General features: G+C 38.5%; 1 protein-coding gene across 3 annotated transcripts in view; it reads left to right on the forward strand.

Annotated features, from left to right (window-relative positions):
- The window catches only part of EPS15 (epidermal growth factor receptor pathway substrate 15), a 160,066-nt gene that overhangs the window by 56,954 nt on the left and 79,109 nt on the right, over positions 1–24,003 (forward strand). For 2 of the 3 annotated variants that reach the window (XM_007978767.3, XM_007978769.3), the window contains 4 exons: positions 796–921; positions 3,443–3,502; positions 21,672–21,872; positions 22,703–22,848. In XM_007978767.3, coding sequence (XP_007976958.1) covers positions 796–921; positions 3,443–3,502; positions 21,672–21,872; positions 22,703–22,848 — 533 coding nt within the window. The remainder of the gene's footprint in view (positions 1–795; positions 922–3,442; positions 3,503–21,671; positions 21,873–22,702; positions 22,849–24,003) is intronic. The other variant, XM_007978770.3, reaches the window with a different exon arrangement.

A 24,003-nucleotide genomic window follows, 5' to 3' on the forward strand; every position in this document is an offset into this window, starting at 1 on the left:
TGTGGGAAAAATGGAGAAATCTTGATGTTTATTCCTGTAGTAATTATTTTATTTTTAAAAATTTATTTGTGGCTCACGCCTGTAATCCCAGCACTTTGGGAGACTGAGGTGGGCAGATCATGAGGTCAGGAGTTCAAGACTAGCCTGGCCAACGTAGTGAAACCCCGTCTCTGCTAAAAGTACAAGAAAATTAGCTGGGCATGGTGGCAGGCGCCTGTAATCCCAGCCTCTCGGTAGCCTGAGGCAGGAGAATCGCTTGAACCCGGGAGGTGGAGGCTACAGTGAGCTGAGATAGCGCCACTACACTCCAGCCTGGGTAACAGTACGAGACTCCATCTCAAAAAAAATTTTTTTTTTATTTATTTGAACTGTACCTCATATCATCTTTAGAGAGTCATGGAATGTCACTAATTAGCTGTGTGTTCTTATAAAAGTTACTTTTTTGCTATTGGTCTATTTAAGTGAGAGGGTTGGACTAGATGTTCTTCAAAGCCCTTCTACCTCTGAAATATTTTGATTCTAACCCAATAGTTGGAAAATAAAGATGGTGTTCCAGCTACAAAAAGAATGGGCAACACTAGACTCTTGGGTAAAGTCACTTTGAAATTATTGTTTCCTATGTATTTTTTTCTTGCATATCTTTACAATGAATATTGTATTTTGATGAAAGTGAAAAATGTTTTCTGAATGATAGTTTAAAAACATATGTAGTCTATTCTTTAAGGACTTGATTTTTATAACTGTAGTTAAATCCTTTCTCTATTATTTAACTTGTGATTTTGTTTTTTATTGTAGCATGAAGATAAGGCCAAATATGATGCAATTTTTGATAGTTTAAGCCCAGTGAATGGACTTTTATCTGGTGATAAAGTGAAACCAGTGTTGCTCAACTCTAAGTTACCTGTGGATATCCTTGGAAGAGTAAGATATTATTTACTCCTAAATTTAATTTTTATGTGTTTTAATTTTATATCTATAATACTAGGAGCATGTATAGCTCTTTGTTAAAAATGTACAAATCTTATTTTAAAGTTGTATCATTACAGGATTTTTTGTTTTCTGACTTAATGTATAAAATTATTGCCAGCTTATTTCTGTATTTGGTTATTCCCTGTAAAAATGAGTGGTTGAAATTAATTACATATGTAAGCCCTTTAAGTAGGTCCTTTTTTAGTTTGTGCTGTATACTCTTGCCCTTCTATTTGCTTGAGTTAATTTCTAGAGACCATCAGTATTTTATGTCTGCCATTTACTCTGTGGCTGTATCATGGTGTCTTGTTGTAAGGAATAGTTTTATCTCTGAAACCGTAAATTCCACTCTGTAACTTGTACTTCCGTCTTTATAGAGCTCTTTTCCAGAAACTTGCAAGACTAATTCTTTGACCAGTTTTACTAAGACCTTTAAATCTGACTTCTTGGCTGGGCACGGTGGTTCACGTCTGTAATCCCAGCATTTTGGGAGGCTGAGGCGAGCAGATCATGAGGTCAGGAGTTCGAGACCAACCTGGCCAATATGGTGAAACCCCGTCTCTGCTAAAAATACAAAAATTAGCCGAGCATGGTGGCGCGCAGTCTATAGTCCCAGCTACTCAGGAGGCTGAGGCAGAAGAATCACGTGAACCCAGGAGGTGGCGGTTGCAGTGAACTGAGATCACACCACTGTACTCCAGCCTGGCGACAAGCGAGACTCTGTCTCAAAAAAAAAAAAAAAGAAAAAAATCTGACTTTTTTACTTTTCCCCTTTTTTCAATTTTTTTACTGTGATAAATATACATATCATGAAATTTAATATCTTAACCAATTTTCAGTGTACAATTCAGTGGTATTAACTACATTTCCATTATTATGCAACTATCCCCAATATCCCTCGCCATGAATTATTTTCCTCCTGTAAAAGTAAAAGTTTATTCCCCTGTCTTTTGGTCTACAGCTTCATGTCTATCCTTAGCCCCCTTTGCCATGTTATTTTTCTGTCTCTCCTGCCTGATGAAAAAGCGTGAAGTAAATTATCTGCCTTCTTTGTGGTGCATGTGGACTACTGAGCAGGTGTAGTAAGATTGGTGTTGCTGTAAATTTATCTTTACCAGCTTCAGCTGGGCTTCTCTGTACTGCCAGTCACTCTTGTACTGTTTCCACAGTGATTTCTCCATAATCCTCTGCATATTTCAAACCTTATCTACTCTCTTTATATCTCTTGCCCTTTCTTTATTTTTTATTAAAAAAATTTTTTTTTGAGACAGAGTTTAGCATTTGTTGCCCAGGTTGGAGTGCAATGGAGTGATCTTGGCTCACCACAACCTCCGCCTCCCGGGTTCAAGCAATTCTCCTGCCTCAGCCTCTTGAGTAGCTGGGATTACAGGCATGTGCCACCACACCCAGCTAATTTTTATGTTTGTAGTAGAGGTGGAGTTTCTCCATGTTATTCAGGCTGGTCTTGAACTCCCGACCTCAGGTGATCCCCCCGCCTCAGCCTCCCAAAACGTTGAGATTACAGGTGTGAGCCACTGCACCCGGCTGCCCTTTCTTTAATTCCCTGCTTCAGCAGTTTACATAGGGTCAAATCCTGGCTGCACCACTTCTTAGCTGTGTGACCTTGGGCAAGTCATTAGAAAGCCATGTCTAAGTTTTCTAATCTTTAAAAAGGACATAATTCTCAGCTTATAGAATTGTAGGGATTGAATGTAATAATGTATGTTAAGTCCTACTTTTTACCATAATTGCTACATACTCTTTGAATGCTAGCTGCTATGATGATGACAACCACCATATCACCATATTAGTACTACTACTGGATCAACGTTATATAGATTTTAGGTGCTCAATAAATACTGATTTAAACGCCATTTTATAGTATTGTTTCCCACTATTTCTCCCCTGTGTGATCAGTGTGGAATTTCTAAACTATAAATACACTGTTGTTATTACTTAAACGTAACTTTTTAGTAGCTTTCCATTGCACTTAGAATAAAGCCCAAACTCCTTTCAAGGCAATTATAACCAGACACTTGCTTATCTCTAGCTCTACTTTTAACTCTCAACAGTATCCTTTTTTTTTTTTTTTTTTTAAGAAACAGGGTCTAGCTCTGTTGCCCAGGCTGGAGTGCAGTGGCATATCATAGTTCACTGCAGTCTTGATCTCCTGGGCTTAAGGGATCCTCCATCCTCCTACTTCAGCCTCCTGAGTAGCTTGGACTACAGGTGCACGCCACCATGCCCAGCTAATTTTTTATTTTTATCTTTTGTAGAGACAGGATCTCTTTATGTTTCCTAGGCTGTTTCACACTACTGGGCTCAAGTGATCCTCCTGTCTTGGCCTCCCAAAGTGCTGGGAGGCCATATGGGCATAAACCACCATGCCTAACTAGTATTCTTTCTTTCCCTGCTCTCAAGTAGCACATGAACTGAAAGAACATTAATCTTTTTCAATTCTCCTCTTTTTAAGGTTTGGGAGTTGAGTGATATTGACCATGATGGAATGCTTGACAGAGATGAGTTTGCAGTTGTAAGTAATCTAATGCTCTCAACATCTTCACTATCTTAATGATTTTCTCACGTGCAAATTTCCTCTTTTAGTTCATCCTTAGAGGAAAACTATATTCCCATCAGGGTCTCGAACTCCTGACCTCAAGTGATCTGCCCACCTCAGCCTCCCAGAGTGCTGGGATTATAGGCATGAAACCACTGTGCCCGACTGGTTGAACATTCTTACGTAGAATTTATTTTCTAAACAAATGGTTAACAGAAAATGTGTGGTTTGCCATCTTCATTTTATTTGGCTTTAAGGTACACAGGAACATATACTTTGTATAATTACTGTAAAGTAATATTTTGTATCACAACCTGACCAGGTATCTTAGCACCTGCTTCTATTATGGAATAATTTTGCTTCAAATGTATCCCCCAAATTTCACATTTCCTTTTATTTCATTAAAAAGAAACATGAATAACACTTGAGTTTCACTTCATTTGTGAAAGCAGAAAAGTTTTGACATTTTATCTGAAGACATGTCATCTTAGTAATTGAATAGTTAATTCCAAATAGGATTGTATTCACCTCTCCTTAAAGGTCTGATAAAACTTTGCTGTGAATTCATCAGTGGTAAATTTCTAATTTCCCTTTTACTCTCATATCTTCTTTTTATTTTGGTAAGGAATTGTTAATTTCTTTTACTTTCAAACTTGTTGCTACAGATTTGCGATATTCTCTTTTGTGGTTGTTCTCTTTATTCATGCCAAGTCTTGAGAATACTCCCACTTGTTTTTTTTTTACTTAATCTGATTTTGTCTAGTTTCTTGATCTGTTAGAAAAAACATCTTTTGAATTTACTTATCCTTTCTATTATGTTTTAACTTTTAAGTTAATGTTGTTTAACTTTTAATTCCCTGTTATATTTTCTTATTCTTTTTATTTTAAATTTCTTGGAGATGAGTATTATATTTCTTCAGTTCTCATTATCTATAATACTGAAATCATTTAAAGGATATATTTACCCTTGAATACAGGTTTAGCGAGATTCCATAGATACTGGTACAAAGTTTTCTCCTTTATACAGCTTTTTAGATAGTTTTTAGTTTTCTTTTGTTATCTGGTTAGGAATATGTTTCCTAATTTCAAAGTGGTTAAGTTTGGTTGGTTTTTGTTACTTTGATGTGTACTTTCAACTTGATTGGATTATAACTAGAAAAATGTAGTCTATAAAATGTCTAATTAAAAAAATTCGTTAAGGCTTTCTTTGTTGCCAAGTTTATGACCTATTTTTACATATAGTCCATGGATATGGCAGTATTTCTGTTTGGAGGATATTAGAGTTTTATAAATTCATTATATCAAATTAATTTAATTTAATTTAATTTTTATTTTTTGAGATGGAGTCTTGCTCTGTCGCCCAGGATGGAGTATAGTGGCACAATCTTGGCTCACTGCAACCTCCACCTCCCAGGTTCAAGCGATTCTCCTGCCTTAACCTCCCAAGTAGCTGGGATTACAGAAGTGCACCACCACATCTGGCTAATTTTTGTATTTTTAGTAGAGACAGAGTTTCACCACATTGGCCAGGCTGGTCTTGAACTCCTGACCTCAGGTGATCTGCCCGCCTCAGCCTCCCAAAGTGCTGGGATTACAGACGTGAGCCACCACACCCAGCTTCAAATGTATTGATTATTTAGTTTCTCTTTGTCCTTCCTTTTCTTTTGTTTTTGGCCCTTCCTTAAATTTTCCTCATTTTCCACAAGAGCCAAATGAAATAGGCAGGATACATATTACATTTAAAAAATGCAGAAACAGAAACTTAAAGTGACTTGAATTCGTGGTCACAGGTCCCTTGTCTTTTTAATTTTAATTTGTGTAGTAGTTGGGAAATGGTAAAGGATACTCCCTCGCAGTGGTGACAGAAGTTATCTCAGCCGCATTTCAGGGTTTGAGCCATTGTTTGTGGGATGCTTTTGGGAATGGGGCCATATTGAAGAGATTTCTGTGATGATATACTTTGAAACATTGTCAAACCGTACACATAAACTTCTCATAAATTGCTTTTGTGGTAAGAATATTGGTGTAAAATCTTTGCAGTGGTATGATGTAATGAGGGAATTTTTTTTTCATAAAGACAAATTTTTTTTTTTTTTTTTTTTTTAAGACAGAGTCTCACTCTATCACTCAGGCTGGAATGCAGTGGTGGCATTTCGGCTCACTGCAGCCTCTGCCTCCTGGGTTCAAGCAATTCTTCCACCTTAGCCTCCTGAGGAGCTGGGATTACAGCCATGCACCACTACCCCCGGCTAATTTTTTGTATTTTTAATGGACACAGGATTTTGCCATGTTTGCCTGACTGGTCTCAAACTCCTGATACTAGGTGATCTACTTGCCTCGGCCTCACAAAGTGCTGGGATTACAGGCATGACCCACCTCTTCTGGCCCAAGACAAAAATAGAATAGATGGAGAATAGTACTGTCATCATTTGATAAATAGTAGTGTATGCTAAGGTAAATGAATAAACACAATTTATCTTATATGCCTGGAGCCTTTTCCCAGGCAACTGGCCTTTTTGAAAAAAAAAAAAAAGAAAAAAAAACTTTATTAAAAGAATAATTTTTGAATAATAAATACATTTGAATAATAAATTACTACCTTGAATTTTGTTTTAAATAGTAGACACCCCTTTATCTTCTCCTAGATTTGCTTGTTTGCACATTTGCTTTCTCCCTGTATCCATATTCTTCAGAATTTTTTCCTAGTTTTAAACTCTAGCTTGTGTGATCTTAATACTGCTTCTCCTGTTCCCTCTTTGTTTGAATTACCTGATATTTCTTATGTTTGTTGTGTATGTCTCTTGAAAATGGCAGATTTCTATATTTTAATGCTTTGCCTAATTAGTTTTTACAGTAACAGCACTTATATTGATTTGATTTTCCCTTCCTTACCTATTTATTTTACATATTTATTTTTTCTGTTTCTTACTGTTGCTTATTATCAAGTTGTGATTCATTCCCTTACCCCGCCTCCCAGTTAATGTGGAAATTTTGTTATAATGTCTTGTTTCATTAATAGTTAATACAGATTGAGCATCCCTAATCTGAAAATCCAAAATTCGAAATGCTACAAAATCTCAAACTTTTGAGTACTGACATGACCCACAAAGTGGAAAATTCCACTCCTGGTCTCATGTGATAAGTTGCAGTCAAAACTTTTGTTTCATGCACAAAATTGTTAAAAAGATTATATAAAATTATCTTAGGTTATATATATAAAGTTTATATGAAACATAAATGAATTTCATGTTTAGACTTGGGTCCCATCCCCAAGATAGGATAATATTCCAAAATCTGGAAAAAAAAAAAAAAAAAGATAATATTCCAAAATCCGAAAAAAATCCAAAACACTTTTGGTCCCAAGCATTTTGGATAGGGGATTCTCACCCTTTGCCCCTTTTCCTGTACTTGAACTTATTTCTCCTATATTGAAAACAAGATTTTCAATCCTTACTCTAGCAAAATGAGTCCTTTAGATTATCTTTACTAATTTTCTTTCCCCCTCATGTTCTGTTCTTTTCTTCTTTTTTTTTTTTTATTGAGACGGAGTCTCGCCCTGTTGCCCAGGCTGGAGTGTAGTGTGCGATTGATCTTGGCTCACTGCAAGCTCCGCCTCCTGGGTTCATGCCATTCTTCTGCCTCAACCTCCCGAGTAGCAGGCACTGCCACCACGCCCTGCTACTTTTTTTTTTTTTTTTGTATTTTTAGTAGAGACCGGGTTTCACCATGTTTGCCCGGGTGGGCTCGATCTCCTGACCTCGTGATCTGCCCGCGTCGGCTTCCCAAAGTGCTGCGATTACAGGCGTGAGCCACCGCGCCTGGCCCCGCCTCATGTTCTAATTCGGGAAGTCCTTAGAACATTTTTTTGTGACTCAAATTCTAGATTTTGCTCAGTTAATTTAGTTCTTTTGGTTTTGGTATTTTTCTTCCAGTTTTGTTCAATATTAATAACTAGTATTCTTTTGGTTAGAATTCTTCTGATAAATCTTTTTTTATCCCTGTACTTTAATAAATAGAGCAACACAATTTGTACTCTTATTTAAAATTATAATTACTGCAAGATAGCCAGTGTAACTACAACTGCAAGTCATTGATTTGTTTTTATTTATTTATAAGCATCAATATTTTACAAAACTGAATTTTGAGAGCTGGTATCATTCTTCCTTGAAAATTGAAGTAACTAAAAAAATACTTTTGCAGTAGTGACATAGCTAAGATCTGAACATTTTAAAGTATCCTCTTAAATAATAAAATATAAAGATAATGTACTTGTTTATATGATCAGTCCTTTTGGCCTATGGCACTTTATAGTCTGCCAGGATTTTGGTTTGTTGCAGTATAATACAAGTTTAGGTCTTATTTTACTAAATAATCAAAACTGAGTTGAACATAGAAATCTTTTTGTTCAAGACTTACCTGTAAAATTCTTGCCCATTTCCCCTTGGGTTAAATACTTTTTGTTTGTTTGTTTTAAAGACCCCGTGTCTGCTTTGTGTTTAATTTTTTGAATGGGAAGAAATAAAAATGAAGTTAAAGAGAGACTCTAACTTGGTGGGTTGAATTTCAGTATAGATTTTTTTAAGAGTAACTTATTTCAGTAACCAAAACTTGATTGAACTTGAGTCTATGTTTAGATTTACTTTTAAAATTCTTAACCCGTTTCTTTTATTTTATAGCGTAAATGGGATTTTTGGTTTATCTTTTTATTTAATTTAATTTATTTATTTATTATTATACTTTAAGTTCTAGGGTACATGTGCACAGCATGCAGGTTTGTTACATATGTATACATGTGCCATGTTGGTGTGCTTGCACCCATTAACTCGTCATTTACATTAGGTATATCTCCTAATGCTATCCCTCCCCCTACCCTCACCCCACAACAGGCCCTGGTGTGTGATGTTCCCCACCCTGTGTCCAAGCGTTCTCATTATTCAGTTCCCACGTATGAGTGAGAACATGTGGTGTCTGGTTTTCTGTTCGTGATAGTTTGCTGAGAATGATGGTTTCCAGCTGCATCGATGTCCCTACAAAGGACATGAACTCATCCTTTTTTATGACTGCATAGTATTCCATGGTGTATATGTACCACATTTTCTTAATCCAGTCTGTCATTGACGGACACTGGGGTTGGTTCCAACTCTTTGCTATTGTGAATAGTGCTGCAGTAAACATACGTGTGCATGTGTCTTTATAGCAGCATGATATATAATCCTTTGGGTATATACCAAGTAATGGGATGGCTGGGTCAAATGGTGTTTCTAGTTCTAGATCCTCGAGGAATCGCCACACTGTCTTCCTCAATGGTTGAACTAGTTTACACTCCCACCAACAGTGTAAAAGTGTTCCTATTTCTCCACATCTCTCCAGCACCTGTTGTTTCCTGAAGTTTTAATGATCGCCATTCTAACTGGTGTGAGATGGCAGCTCATTGTGGTTTTGATTTGCATTTCTCTAATGGCGAGTGATGATGAGCATTTTTTCACGTGTCTGTTGGCTGCATAAATATCTTCTTTTGAGAAGTGTCTGTTCATATCCTTCAACCACTTTTTGATGGGTTTTTTTTTTTCTTGTAAATTTGTTTGAGTTCTTTGTAGGTTCTGGATATTAGCCCTTTGTCAGATGAGTAGATTGTAAAAATTTTCTCCCATCCTGTAGGTTGCCTGTTCACTCTGACGGTAGTTTCTTTTGCTGTGCAGAAGCTCTTTAGTTTAATTAGATCCCATTTGTTTATTTTGGCTTTTGTTGCCGTTGCTTTTGGTGTTTTAGTCATGAAGTTCTTGCCCATGCCTATGTCCTGAATGGTATTGCCTAGATTTTCTTCTAGGGTTTTTATGGTTTTAGGTCTAACATTTAAGTCTCTAATCCATCTTGAATTAATTTTTGTATAAGGTGTAAGGAAGGGATCCAGTTTCAGCCTTCTACATATGGCTAGACAGTTTTCCCAGCACCATTTATTAAATAGGGAATCCTTTCCCCATTTCTTGTTTTTGTCACGTTTATCAAAGATCAGATGGTTGTAGATGTGTGGTATTATTTCTGAGGGCTCTGTTCTGTTCCATTGGTCTATATCTCTGTTTTGGTACCAGTACCATGCTGTTTTGGTTACTGTAGCCTTGTAGTATAGTTTGAAGTCAGGTAACATGATGCCTCCAGCTTTGTTCTTTTGGCTTAGGATTGTCTTGGTAATGCCGGCTGTTTTTTGGTTCCATATGACCTTTAAAGTAGTTTTTTCCAATTCTGTGAAGAAAGTCATTGGTAGCTTAATGGGGATGACATTGAATCTATAAATTACCTTAGGCAGTATGGCCATTTTAATGATACTGATTCTTCCTATCCATGAGTATGGAATGTTCTTCCATTTGTTTGTGTCCTCTTTTATTTAATTGAGCAGTGGTTTGTAGTTCTTTTTGAAGTGGTCCTTCACATCCCTTGTAAGTTGGATTCCTAGGTATTTTATTCTCTTTGAAGCAACTGTGAATGGGAGTTCACTCATGATTTGGCTCTCTGTCTGTTATTGGTGTATAGAAATGCTTGTGATTTTTGCACATTGATTTTGTATCTGGAGACTTTGCTGAAGTTGCTTATCAGTTTAAGGAGATTTTGCGCCAAGACGATGGAGTTTTCTAAATATACAATCATGTCATCTGCAAACAGAGACAATTTAACTTCCTCTTTTCCTAATTGAATACCCTTTATTTCTTTCTCCTGCCTGACTGCCCTGGCCAGAACTTCCAACACTATGTTGAATAGGAGTGGTGAGAGAGGGCATCCCTGTCTTGTGCCAGTTTTCAAAGGGAATGCTTCCAGTGTTTGCCCATTCGGTATGACTTTGGCTGTGGGTTTGTCATAAATAGCTCTTATTATTTTGGGATACGTTCCATCAATACCGAATTTATTGAGAGTTTTTAACATGAAGGGCTGTTGAATTTTGTCAAAGACCTTTCTGCATCTATTGAGATAATCATGTGGTTTTTGTCTTTGGTTCTGTTTATATGCTGGATTATGTTTATTGACTTGCATATATTGAACCAGCCTTGCATCCCAGACACGAAGCCCACTTGATCATGGTGGATAAGCTTTTTGATGTGCTGCTGGATTCAGTTTGCCAGTGTTTTATTGAGGATTTTTGCATCGATGTTCATCAGAGATATTGGTCTAAAATTCTCTTTTTTTTTTTTTGTTGTGTCTCTGCCAGGCTTTGGTATCAGAATGATGTTGGTCTCATAAAATGAGTTAGGGAGGATTCCCTCTTTTCTATTGATTGGATAGTTTCAGAAGGAATGGTACCAGCTCCTTCTTGTACCTCTGGTAGAATTTGGCTGTGAATCCATCTGATCCTGGACTTTTTTTGGTTAGTAGGCTGTTAATTATTGCCTCAATTTCAGAGCCTATTATTGGTCTATTCAAGGATTCAGCTTCTTCCTGGTTTAGTCTTGGCCGCCAGAGAGAAGGGTCAGGTTACCCACAAAGGGAAGCCCATCAGACTAACAGCGGATCTCTCGGCAGAAACTCTACAAGAGAGAAGAGAGTGAGGGCCAGTATTCAGCATTCTTAAAGAAAAGAATTTTCAACCCAGAATTTCATATCCAGCCAAACTAAGTTTCATAAGTGAAGGAGAAATAAAATCCTTTACAGACAAGCAAATGCTGAAAGATTTTGTCATCACCAGGCCTGCCGTACAAGAGCTCCTGAAGGAAGCAGTAAACATGGAAAGGAACAGCTGGTGCCAGCCACTGCAAAAACATGCCAAAATGTAAAGACCATCAATACTAGGAATAAACTGCATCAACTGATGAGTAAAATAACCAGCTAACATCATAATGACAAGATCAAATTCACACATAACAATATTACCTTTAAATGTAAATGGGCTAAATGCTCCAATTAAAAGACACAGATTGGATAAATTGGCAAATTGGATAAAGAGTCAAGACCCATCAGTGTGCTGTATTCAGGAGACCCATCTCACGTGTAGAGAAACACATAGGCTTAAAATAAAGGGATGGAGGAAGATCTACCAAGCAAATAGAAAACAAAAAAAGGCAGGGGTTGCAATCCTAGTCTGATGAAACAGACTTTAAACCAACAAAAATCAAAAGAGACAAAGAAGGCCATTACATAATGGTAAAGGGATCAATTCAACAAGAAGAGCTAACCTAAATATATGTGCACCCAATACAGGAGCACCCAGATTCATAAAGCAAGTCCTTAGAGACTTACAAAGAGACTTAGACTCTCACACAATAATAATGGGAGACTTTAACACCCCACTGTCAACATTAGACAGATCAACGAGACAGAAAGTTAACAAGGATATCCAGTAATTGAACTCAGCTCTGCACCAAGGGGACCTAATAGACATCTACAGAACTCTCCACACTAAATCAATAGAATATACATTCTTCTCAGCACCACATCACACTCATTCCAAAACTGACCCCATAGTTGGAGGTAAAGCACCCTTCAGGAAATGTAAAAGAACAGAAATTGTAACAAACTGTCTCTCAGACCACAGTGCAATCAAATTAGAACTCAGGATTGAGAAACTCACTCAAAACCACTCAACTACATGGAAACTGAACAGCCTGCTCCTGAATGACTACTGGATACATAACGAAATGAAAGCAGAAATAAAGTTGTTCTTTGAAACCAATGAGAAATAGATACAACATACCAGAATCTGTGGGACACATTTAAAGCAGTGTGTGAAGGGAAATGTATAGCTCTAAATGCCCACAAGAGAAAGCAGGAAAGATCTAAAATTGACAACCTAATATCACAATTAAAAGAACTAGAGAAGCAAGAGCAAACACATTCAAAAGCTAGCAGAAGGCAAGAAATAACTAAGATCAGAGCATAACTGAAGGAGTTACAGACACAAACCGTTCAAAAGAAAATGAATCCAGGAGCTGGTTTTTTGAAAAGATCAACAAAATTGATAGACTGCTAGCAAGACTAATAAAGAAGAAAAGAGAGAAGAATCAAATAGATGCAGTAAAAAATGATAAAGGGGATATCACTACTGACCCCACAGAAATACAAACTACCATCAGAGAATACTATAAACACCTCTATGCAAATAAACTAGAAAACCTGGAAGAAATGGATAAATTCCTGGACACACACATTCTCCCAAAGTTTATCTTTTTAATAAATGAAGTTAAAGATTCTAAACTGTATACAAACTTCTGTTGCCATGTGAACCTTTGATGAATGGCCGTTGTTTTTTTTCAAATGTAAATGCTTGTTCATATTCTCAGAAACCCAGTAGTTTAATTAAAAATCCAGAATCTAGAATATCTTTGTGTTTTTTTGTTTTTTTGTTTTAAAAAAGTAAATTTGTAAAAGTTAGGCCTTGGCATGGCCATGGGTATTCTGGCCACAAGTGAAATGACTTCAGAGAGTTTTGTGTATGTGGAATGTATAATGTATATGTATATGTACATACACAAAAAGTAGATTTAAAAAATCATATCTACCCACTTGAATCTGGATTTTTAAAATATCTGTGATTATGTATCAGTATCCTGTTTACTCATTGATGAATTACCTGACTAGATTGTAAGGATATTGGAAATATATTTCCCTGAGTTTAACTTCTGGCCCATTTGGCTTTGTAGAAAGTCTCTGATGGAGCACTAAGGTGACATTTTGTAAAAGGAGCAAATTTTTCTTTTTCCTTCCTTCCTTCCTTCCTTCCTTCCTTCCTTCCTTCCTTCCTTCCTTCCCTCCCTTCCTTTCTTTCTCTCTCTCCCTCTCTCTCTCTCTTCCTCCCTCTCTCCCTCCCTTCCTCCCTCTCTCCCTCCCTTCCTCCCTCCCTTCCTCCCTCCCTCCCTCCCTCCCTCCCTTCCTTCCTTCTTCCCTACCTCCCTACCTCCCTTCCTCCCTCCTCCCTCCCTCCCTCCCTCCCTTCCCTCCCTCCTTCTCTCCTTCCTCCCTCCCTCCCTTCCCTCCCTCCTTCCCTCCTCCCTTCCCTCCTCCCTCCCTCCCTTCCCTCCCTCCTTCCCTCCTCCCTTCCCTCCTCCCTTCCCTCCCTCCCTCCTTCCTTCCTCCCTCCCTTCCTTCCTTCCTCCCTCCCTCCCTCCTTTCCCTCCTTCCTTCCTTCCTCCCTCCCTCCCTCCCTTCCCTCCCTCCCTCCTTCCTTCCTTCCTCCCTCCCTGCCTCCCTTCCTTCCCTCCTTCCCTCCTTCCTTCCTCCCTCCCTCCCTCCCTTCCCTCCCTCCTTCCTTCCTCCCTTCCCTCCCTCCTTCCTTCCTTCCTCCCTCCCTCCCTTCCCTCCCTCCCTCCCTCCTTCCTTCCTCCCTCCCTCCTTCCCTTCCCTCCCTCCTTCCCTCCTTCCCTCCTTCCTTCCCTCCTTCCTTCCTCCCTCCCTCCTTCCCTTTCCTCCCTCCTTCCCTCCTTCCTTCCTTCCTTCCTCCCTCCCTCCCTCCCTCCCCTCCCTCCTTCCTTCCTCCCTCCCTCCCTCCCTCCCCTCCCTCCTTCCTTCCTCCCTCCCTCTCTCCCTCCCTCCCCTCCCTCCCTCCCTTCCCTCCCTCCTTCCCTCCTTCCTCCCTCCCTCCCTCCCTTCCCTCCTTCCTCCCTCCCTCCCTTCCCTACCTCTCTCCCTCCTTCCCTCCTTCCTTCCTTCCTTCCTCCCTCCCTCCCTCCCTCTCTCCCTCCCTCCCTCTCCCTCCCTCCCTCCCCTCCCCCCAGGCTGCAGTATGGTGGTATGATTTCGGCTCACTGCAACTTCCACCTCCCAGGTTCAATCTGTTCTTGTGCCTCAGCCTCCTGAGTAGCTGGGATTACAGGCGCCCACCACCATGCCTGGCTAATTTTTGTATTTTTTGTAGAGATGGGGTTTCATCATGTTGGCCAGGCTAGTCTCAAACTCCTGACCTCAGGTAATCCACCCGCCTTGGCTTCCCAAAATGCTGGGTTTACAGGCGTGAGCCACCATGTCCAGCCAAAGGGCCAAATTTTTCTGTTATGGTTTGAAAACTAGAAATGTATCTAAAATTATGCTACTTCCCATGAACCAAGGGAAGTGACTGATAATTATGTTAAAGTTTATTCTCTTTGTGGGGTTAGTTCTACAAGTGTATAGTCCTATTCTGTAAAATAGTTCTTTGTTTTATTAGGGCTGAAACTACTGCTTTTAATTTTGAAGAGAAGGCCCGTAAATCTAGGAATCTAGTATTTGGTGAATGAGCCTATGCTCATGCTTTTTTGTAGATATTTAGAGTTTGACAAGATCCTATAATTTAGCTTCTCTAAGCACAGCAGTTTAAGGCTTACAACCCAGGCTAACCTGAGCCTTCTAGAGTCATGTTCTTTTTTTTTTTTTTTTCCTAATGAACTTTAAATTTTGGAGTGATTTTAGATTTATAGAAAAGTTGCAGAGAACAGTTTTCCATTCCCCTTCACTGTTTCCCTTATTAACATATTACATTACCATGGTACATCTGTCAAAACTAAAAAACAACATTGGTGCATTATTAATTCCAGACTTTATTTGGGTTTCACCAGTTTTTCCTTTCTGTCACAGGATCCAATCTAGGGTATCACGTTGCCTTTAGTTGTCATGTTTTCAGACTCTCTGGTATATGAGTTTGTCAGTCTTGCCTTGCTTTTTATGACCTTGACATTTTTGAGGAATACTGGCTAGATATCCCGCAGAATGTCTCCCAACTTAGGTTTGTCTGATGCTATTCTCATGACTAGACTGGGCAAATGAGTTTTTGCAAAGAATAACGTGGAGGCGTAATGCTTTCATCATCACATTATATTGGGGGTATATGATATCCATGTGACATCACTGTTGATGTTAACCTTCACTTATTTAAGATAGTGTTTGCCAGATTTCACCACCATGAAGTTACTTTTTTCCCTTTTCCTATTCTATTCTCTGGAAGCGTGGACTCATGCCCTTTTTATTTTGCCATTTATCTGCATATTTATCTATTGGTTTTTACATTCTTACTAATCCTTAAATTTTTCTGTGAGGTAAGTTCTTAGACTGAAAGTGGCTTAAGCTTTTGTCAGTACCATTTGTTTGGGTCTTCATTATGTGAGGAGTTTTTGGCACTTAGAGATGTATAGAGGAGCTGTTTCTGTGTGTATTAGCATGTATCACATTGTATTAAAATTAACTTTTGCATATCTCTTCCTCCTGTTGGGTTGTAAAAGTGAGAGATCTTTTCACTTTTTTTTTTTTTTTTTTTTTGAAACAAAGTATCACTCTGTCACCCTGGCTGGAGTGCAGTGGCAAGACCTTGACTCACTGCAACCTCCACCTACTAGGTTCAAGCAATTCTCCTGCCTCAGCCTCCAGAGTAGCTGGGATTATAGGCACCTGCCACCATGCCCAGCTAATTTTTGGATTTTTAGTAGAGATGGGGTTTCACCAAAGCCTTGGGCTTTGCCCAAGAATTAAAAGCCCTCCAGGTGATTCTGATGGTGACTAAAATTTCAGAAATACTGCCTAAAAGCATGGAAAATAAAAAAAATATCAGAGTAATTGGGCAGCTGTTAGTAACTGATTATGACAGTAAAATTAAATCTCCTCTTTCCCTGCTGTCTCAGGAATTTGATACTTTTATTATTATTATTAATAAAAATTTTTTATACTTTTACTCTGAAATGAAAAGACATTCTAAATGCTTCTTCCTTAAGTGTCTCTTTCTGTATAAATGCACCTGCTAGTATGTTTCAGTTTGACAACTAGTTACTAGCCAGATTTTTTTTGGTGTGTGTGTGAATATGGTGCATTTGATTTAGTTGCTCTTGTTTCAGTGGCATACTTTTGATAGGAATAAGTACAATATAATAAGAAAAACAAGTAACCCAGCAGTATTAAAAGCATTCTGTTCACTTTTGCTCTTTTATTTGGCGGTATAATTTTTGGCTTTAGTTTTGCCAGGGAATCTATTTTCAAGTCAACATGAAATTAATAATATATATTTTTAACTTTCATAAAAATGTGTTGTCTGTTGGCAACAGATGGCTAACGTTGCTTTTTTGCTTCTAGTGTCCACTTTTCCAGGAAATGACTCCCATCTGCAGCAAGAAAAGTGCTGACTGTTAGAGTGTACACTAGGCACTTCTCTTAGTGCCATTCTGACAATTTCACAGTACATATATTGTGAATTTGGTTGGAAGTGTGTGTTAGCCAGATTGTTTTCTTTCTGGAGTTTCAGTCTTTTGGAAATAGAAAGTTTGTGTGTTTCTAAAACTGAAATTGAATTCTTCCAGGCTGGTTAGTGAAAAGGGAGAGGAGAATTCATGGTTAAGTGTGGTTCCTGGACAAACAGCATCAGCTTCACTTGAGAACTTGTTACAAATGCAAATTCTCAGGCCCAACCTTACTGGTTAGAAAATTCTGAGTGCAGGGGCCAGAAATACGTGCTTTATCATGCTGTCCAAGTAATTCTGATGCCTGCTAAAATTTGGGTACCAGTGGGTTAAGGTTTAGTTTTATTAGTTGTAAAGGACAGCATGGTATTGGAATATTAACATATGTGCTGCTAATAAAGCTGATTAAATTTGGAAAAAAAACAAGAACTTTATAGCCAGAAAATCTTGGTTTGAACCCCACCGTATCACTTATTAAAAATATTATATTGGGCAAGTTACTTAGCATCTTAGCTTCAGTGTCTTGATTTGTAAAATGACATTAGTAATCCTGGAAATCAGTGATCAGTGTTGTTGCATTGAGTGCTCAATAAATACTGATTTGAGGGGCTGGATGTGGTGGCTTACTTGACCCAGAGTTGCTTGATACCAACCTAAGCAACATAGTGAGACCCTCATCTCTGCAAAACATAAAAAAATTAGCCAGGCATGGTGACATACGCATGTAGTTGGGAAACTGAGGTGAGAGACTCACTTGAGCCTGGGAGGTTGAGGCCACAGCAAGCTGTGTTCTTGCCACTGCATTCCAGCTTGGGCAACAGAGTGAGCCTTTGTCAATAAATTAATAAACAAAATAAACAAATTAAATAAATATATAAATAGATGTGAAAGCCCCACAAAACTTAATATATGATTATACGCAAATTTTCTCTTGGGAAAAATTGTAATTTTCACTGGAAGAAAAAAAATTAAGAGACTAGGTGCAGTGGCTCACACCTGTAATCCCAGCATTTTGGGAGGCTGGGGTGGGTAGATCGCTTGAGCTCAGAAGTTGGAGATCAGCCTGGGCAACATGGCTAATTCTCTTCTCTTTAAAAAAAAAAAAAAAAAAAAAATTAACTGGATTTGGTAGCATGTGCCTGTAGACCCAGCTACTTGGGAGGCTGAGGTGGGAGGAAGGCTTGAGCCCAGGAGACGGAGGTTGTAGTGAGCCAAGATTGTGTCACTGCACTGGGCGAAAAAAAAAAACAACCAAAAAGAAAAGAAAAGAAAAGTTTAAGAAACATACAAGCTTTCTTCTCGTAGTTGCTGGACTCTTTCTAGAGGTTCCAGGTTAGTTTGAGTAATTTCATATGCTCAAAGATAGTTATGGAGAACTTTCATGCTCTGAAAGTCTTGAAGGTACCTTGAATGCTTTAAAATGAAGAGGATATATTCTGGGACAGTCTGTATGCAAATTTTTCCCATTTTGTGCAAGTGCTTTATGTATTAAAAGTATTTGTCATGGTTCAAGAATCAATATAAGAAGAGATACAGTGAAAAAAATGTCAGTTCTGCCTCGCTCTCAATTGCTCCATTTATCCCTGCTCTCTGACCAATTTTCTTAATTTCTTATTTATCTTAGAATTTCTTTCTTTCTTTTTTTTTTTTTTTTTGAGATGGAGTCTCTATTGCCCAGGCTGGAGTGCAGTGGCACAATCTCAGGTCACTGCAGTCTCCACCTCCCAAGTTCAAGCAGTTCTCCTGCCGCAGCCTCCCAAGTGGCTGGGATTACAGGCATGCGCGCCACGCCTGGCTAATTTTTTTGCATTTTGAGTAGAGATGGAGTTTTACTATGTTGGCCAGGCTGGTTTCAAACTCCTGACCTCAGGTGATCCACCCACCTCAGCCTCCTAAAGTGCTAGGATTACAGGCATGAGCCACTGCGCCCAGCCTATCTTAGAATTTCTTAATGCGAATATAAACAAATATAACTAATTATTTCCTCCTTACCACAAAAGATAACCCACTAAACACACTGTTCAACACTATACTTTTTCATAGTTAACAGTTTATCTTGGATACCTTTTCACTACGAGAGCCCCATGATTCTTTTTTTCCTGGTTAACATTATTCAAGGCTACCGACAACAAACTGCATCCAATTTAAGTATATAATTTGATGAGTTTTGGCAATTATATGCCTGAAGGCACCACCACAGTTAAGACACACAATGTTCTTTATGATTTTTTTAATGCTTTATAGTATTTCATTATATGGATATACCATTTTTTAAAATAATTTTTTTCCTTAACTTCCCAGTGTAAAGTATACCATAATTTTTTAAACCAGGTTTTGTAGATGGGCATTTGGGTGCTAATACAAACAGTGCTGCAATTAATAATCTTTTTCATACAGCATTTCATATGGATAGATTCCCAGATGTGGGATTGCAGAGCCAAAGGGGAAATACATTTGCAATATGGTAGATGTTGCCAGTTTGCCCTTCAAAGGGGTGGTACCAATTTGAGCATGTTAGGAGAAGAAAAATAATTTTTCCTATACGCTTTTAAGTTATTGACTGAGAACCCTGTAACAAAAGATAAGAGAAAAACAGAAGTTTATTAACATACATATTTCATATATACATGGAAGAAACTCAGGAAAAGAGTTAACTGTCTAATAGGTGTCTTACAACTCAGGCTTGCTCTTGCTCCTGCTCTTGCCATGTGACACGTCTGCACCACCTTTGCCTTCTGCCATGATTGGATGCTCCCTGAGGCCTCACCAGAGGTAGATACTGGAGCATGCTTAGTACACCCTGCAGAACTGTGAGCCAGTTAAGCTTGTTTTCCTTATAAATGACCCAGCCTTGGGTATTTATTTATAGCAATACGAAAATGGACTAAAATACAGCACCCCAACGTGGCCTTTCCATTCTAGGAGCTGCCCAGGAGTGCCCTGGCTCCTGCAGGGCAGCAGTTGGGAGCCTTATGTCCCACGTTGTGCCCAATCCTCCCACCACCACAGCTAGCTGAAGCCCAAAACTACCAGGACACATTCTCTCCAAACTCTGAGCTATTAGGAATACCTCCTTGACCATCTCTCGAGTGATCCAGTGAGAAAGAGAAAAAGAGCAGCTTCTGACATCCAGCCACAGCCAGGCACTCACAGCGAGGCCATGTAATTTTCCTACTGAATCTTCAGTGGAGCCTCCCTTACGCCTTTTCTACACCCTGGAATCAAGACAAGCTGCCCTGCACTTGGAGTTTTTTGCATGTCTAACAACCATGGCTCCCTCCTGGACTTGTTCCTGTGGTCCCACCCAGAAGCCATTCAATGCACAGGAGGACCATTTCCCATACCCCCATGATTGCACCCTCAGCCAGTCAGCAGCAAGCACCCATTGCTCAGCCATCCCCACCCCTTCCCCAAACTGTCTGAAAAACCCTAGCTCCCAAATTCTTGGGGAGATTGATTTGAGTAAGAACTCTTATCTTCTGTGTGGTGTGACCAGTTTTGCATCAATTAAACTCTTTACTGCAAAAGAAAAGAACTTAGCCTAATACAGCATCTTTAACAAAGAACAATGAATTTTTTTTAACTCTTAGGTTCAGGGGTACATGTAGAGGTTTGTTATATAGGTAAATTGCATGTCACAGGGGTTTGGTGTATAGATTATTTTGTCATTCAATTAATAAATGATAGGTAGTTTTTTGAACCTCTTCCTCCCTCCACCCTCACATTGGCCCCAGTGTCTGTCGTTCCCTTCTTTGTGACTACATTTACTCCATGTTTAGCTCCCACTTAGAAGCAAGAACATGTATTTGTTTTTCTGTTCCTGTGTTAGTTTGCTTAGGATAATGGCCTCCAGCTGTATCTGTTTTGCTACAAAGGACATGATCTTGTTGTTTTTATGGCTGTGTAGTATTCCGTGGTGTGTATGTACCACATTTTAAAAATCCAGTCTACCATTGATGGGCATTTAGGTTGACTCCATGTCTTTGCTATTGTGAATAGTGCTGTGATGAACATATGTGTGCATATGGCTTTATGATAAACAATTTATATTCCTTTCGGTATATACCCAATAATAGGATTGCTGAGTCATTGGTGATTCTGCCTTGAATTTTTTGAGAAATTGCCACACTGTTTTCTACAATGGCTGAACTACTTTACATTCCCACCAGCAGCGTAAAGTTTGTTATATAATTCTTTTGGCGACACCTCTAGGCTGATAAGGGTCTGAAGTCATTTTGGGCAGGAACTGTTATCCTTCCTTGTAGAGAGGGCAAGAGGGATGGACACCTTTTTAAATTTATATCCTGCTTTTAGGCATAGAGAGGGAGGGCAGAGAACTTTTTTTTTTTTTTTTTTTGATACTACTACTTCTCAGTTGCTTTCAGTTCAAAATAATCCTTTTGCCAAAGTGGAATGTTTTGGGGTAGCATAGTCTGCTACCCCTCAGCTCCCATCAGCAGTGTAAGAAAATTTCCCCACAGTTTAGCTAAAAAAGTGTGTTATGAAACTTGGAGTTTTTGCCAATTTGGTGGAAAATGGTATTTCAATATAGTTTTAACTTACAGTTTTCATCTGAGATTGGGCATATTTTTGTATGTTAAAGAATGGACCATTTAAGGGATTTGCTTGTCTGTAAAATATCTCTTCAAACTCTTTCCATTTTTCTGTTGGACTTTTTTTTTTCTGTTAACTTTTAGGAGCTCTTTATATATTAGGGAGAGTACTTCTTTCTTTGCAGATGTTGTCTTCTCAAATTATTGTTTGCCTTTGACATTGCAAAAACTTTAGTTGAAGGGTGCATCTCTAAATTTTTACTAAGGATATCTTCCTAAATATTTCTTACTTTTTTTTTTCTTTTTCTCCCTCCTTTCTTTCATCCCTCCCTCATTTTTCTCTTCTTTCCCTCCCAGCCCAATTTCTTAAAAAAGGATTTGAGAGCCTAAAGATGATTTATCATTGAACAATAATCAATTCAGTGGGTGAATATTAAGTGCTTTAATATATATGACCCTGGTTCATTTATTTTGAAGGCCATGTTTTTGGTATACTGTGCACTGGAGAAAGAACCTGTGCCAATGTCCTTGCCTCCAGCCTTGGTGCCACCATCTAAGAGAAAAACGGTCAGTATATCAGGCTCTGTGCGGTTGATCCCCTCTTCAGCATCAGCCAAGGAATCTTACCACTCCTTACCATCTGTAGGCATTTTACCTACCAAAGCACCATTAAGACAGGTATAGATTTATCAGTGTTAAAGAATTTTTTTTTAACAAAGTGCATGGCATTTAATAGTTTACTATTTGACAAAGATAGAGCAATTAAAGGGGTAAAAATTTTAGAGCACCATCTGGTTGAACCTACATAATGTGATACTCCAGAGAAGACATATTCTTTCTACATTTGGCCTTGGGTCATATGAATGTTTTATTGGCTTTATCTTGATCTCCCTGGAATTAAAGTTAGAGATGGAAGATGCTCCATGCTAACATGGCATGTTTGCCCTGGCATAATTAATAGTTGTTTTTATTTTTGTTTGATCTCAGTTAACTCTTGATTGTTTGGGATCAAATTATCGATTTCTGGGTTGTCCAAGACTTTTTTTTTCTGCCCCCAGCCTGCCTCTTGTCAGATTGAGTAAAGGAAGATTAATGACAGGATAGGCAAATCAGCCAGTTTGGCTGTGGTTAACACTGCTGGGTCAAACTATAAAAAATAAAGATTGAGAATTATCTGAGTATTTTGTTTATACAGACTTTGAGTTACCTATATTAATGTGGGCATAAGTCAAGAGTTAACTATGTTTGAAGTTACTCATTTCTTAATAAAAAGTGGAAATGTGCACCTATAGATAAGTCCTAATTGGCCTGTATTTTCTTCTGTTATTTTGTCTTCACCACAGTGTTTTGATTGAGATGTCATATGGAAGTGATACATTGTTGCTCTGAGTTAGTAGGGTAGAATTGTTCAGAATTTGTGATGGATACTGTAATGGATTGAAAGAGTGACACTTCAAAGTTTGTTTCATTTTGGCAGAAATACTGTTTTTTCCCCCCCCACCCCATAGTGGGTTGTATCCCCTGCAGAAAAAGCTAAATATGATGAAATCTTCCTGAAAACTGATAAAGATATGGATGGATTTGTGTCTGGACTGGAGGTCCGTGAAATCTTCTTGAAAACAGGTTTACCTTCTACCTTACTAGCCCATATATGGTAAGACTTTATTTGATTGGATTTTTTTAAAATATGGTTTTGTATCAATTCCAGTTTCTGCATTTTGATTTTTAGTCATTTGTAAATAGGACAGTTTTTGTTTCAGAATTTTTATAGAGAAAATCAGAATCTGAAGAATTCTTCTGGCTAATGGACAAAAGCTTGAGAATGGGTTACCTGAAGCTTTATAAGATTGACAGCATCGGCTGGGCGTGGTGGCTAACGCCTGTAATCCCAGCACTTTGGGAGGCCAAGGCAGGTGGATCACCTGAGGTCAGGAGTTTGAGACCAGCCTGGCAACATGGTGAAACGCTGTCTCTACTAAAAATAAAAGAAATTAGCCAGACGTGGTGGTGCGCACCTGTAGTTGCCACTAGGGACGGTGAGGCAGGAGAATTGCTTGAACCTGGGAGGTGGAGGTTGCAGTGAGCCAAGATCACGCCATTGCACTCCAGCCTGGGCAACAAGAGTGAAACTCCATCTCAAAAATAAAATAAAATAAAATAAAATGACAGTGTCAGTTAATTGTTACTAAAATGTTAAAATCCAGCTTCTGTTTATATCAATTAAACTTAAAATTTTCAGAGAATCCAGATATATGAAATTTAAACAATGTAAAAAACAGTATCTTTAAGGCATACCTGCATAATTTTGTAGTGTATATGTATACTTTCATACCTTCACATAGGAATAACATACTTGGTCCTTGAAAAAGACAAACCCTAGTGTCTTTAATGAATTTCACAGAAAATGAGATAATGTATATGAAAATGCTTTATAATGTGTCTGCTGCCAATCCACCTAACGATACCAGAGGTTATCTTCAGGTTTTCAAGAGGCAGAAACCTCAAAAGTTGAACTACATAGTTGTAAAGAGAAACTTAGAAAAGAACGGAGGCAGACAGTAAGTAGATCTGCCTTAAAGGAAACAAGAACCCAAGACTGGGAAAGATTAAATATGCATAACTAGTAGTAGCTGCCACTATTGAGTGCCTAGGGTAGGGACTATACTCAATAAATGGCAGCTGTCACTGGCTTGATGTTGTGCCCAAACTTTTTATATATCCTGTCTTTAATTCTGATAGTAATTTTACAAGATGGGTGTTATCATCTCCACTTTATAGATGAGGAAACTAAGGTTTGGAGAGGTTAAAA

Source organism: Chlorocebus sabaeus, chromosome 20 (assembly GCF_047675955.1).
Source record: "Chlorocebus sabaeus isolate Y175 chromosome 20, mChlSab1.0.hap1, whole genome shotgun sequence".
Taxonomy (NCBI): Eukaryota; Metazoa; Chordata; class Mammalia; order Primates; family Cercopithecidae; genus Chlorocebus; species Chlorocebus sabaeus.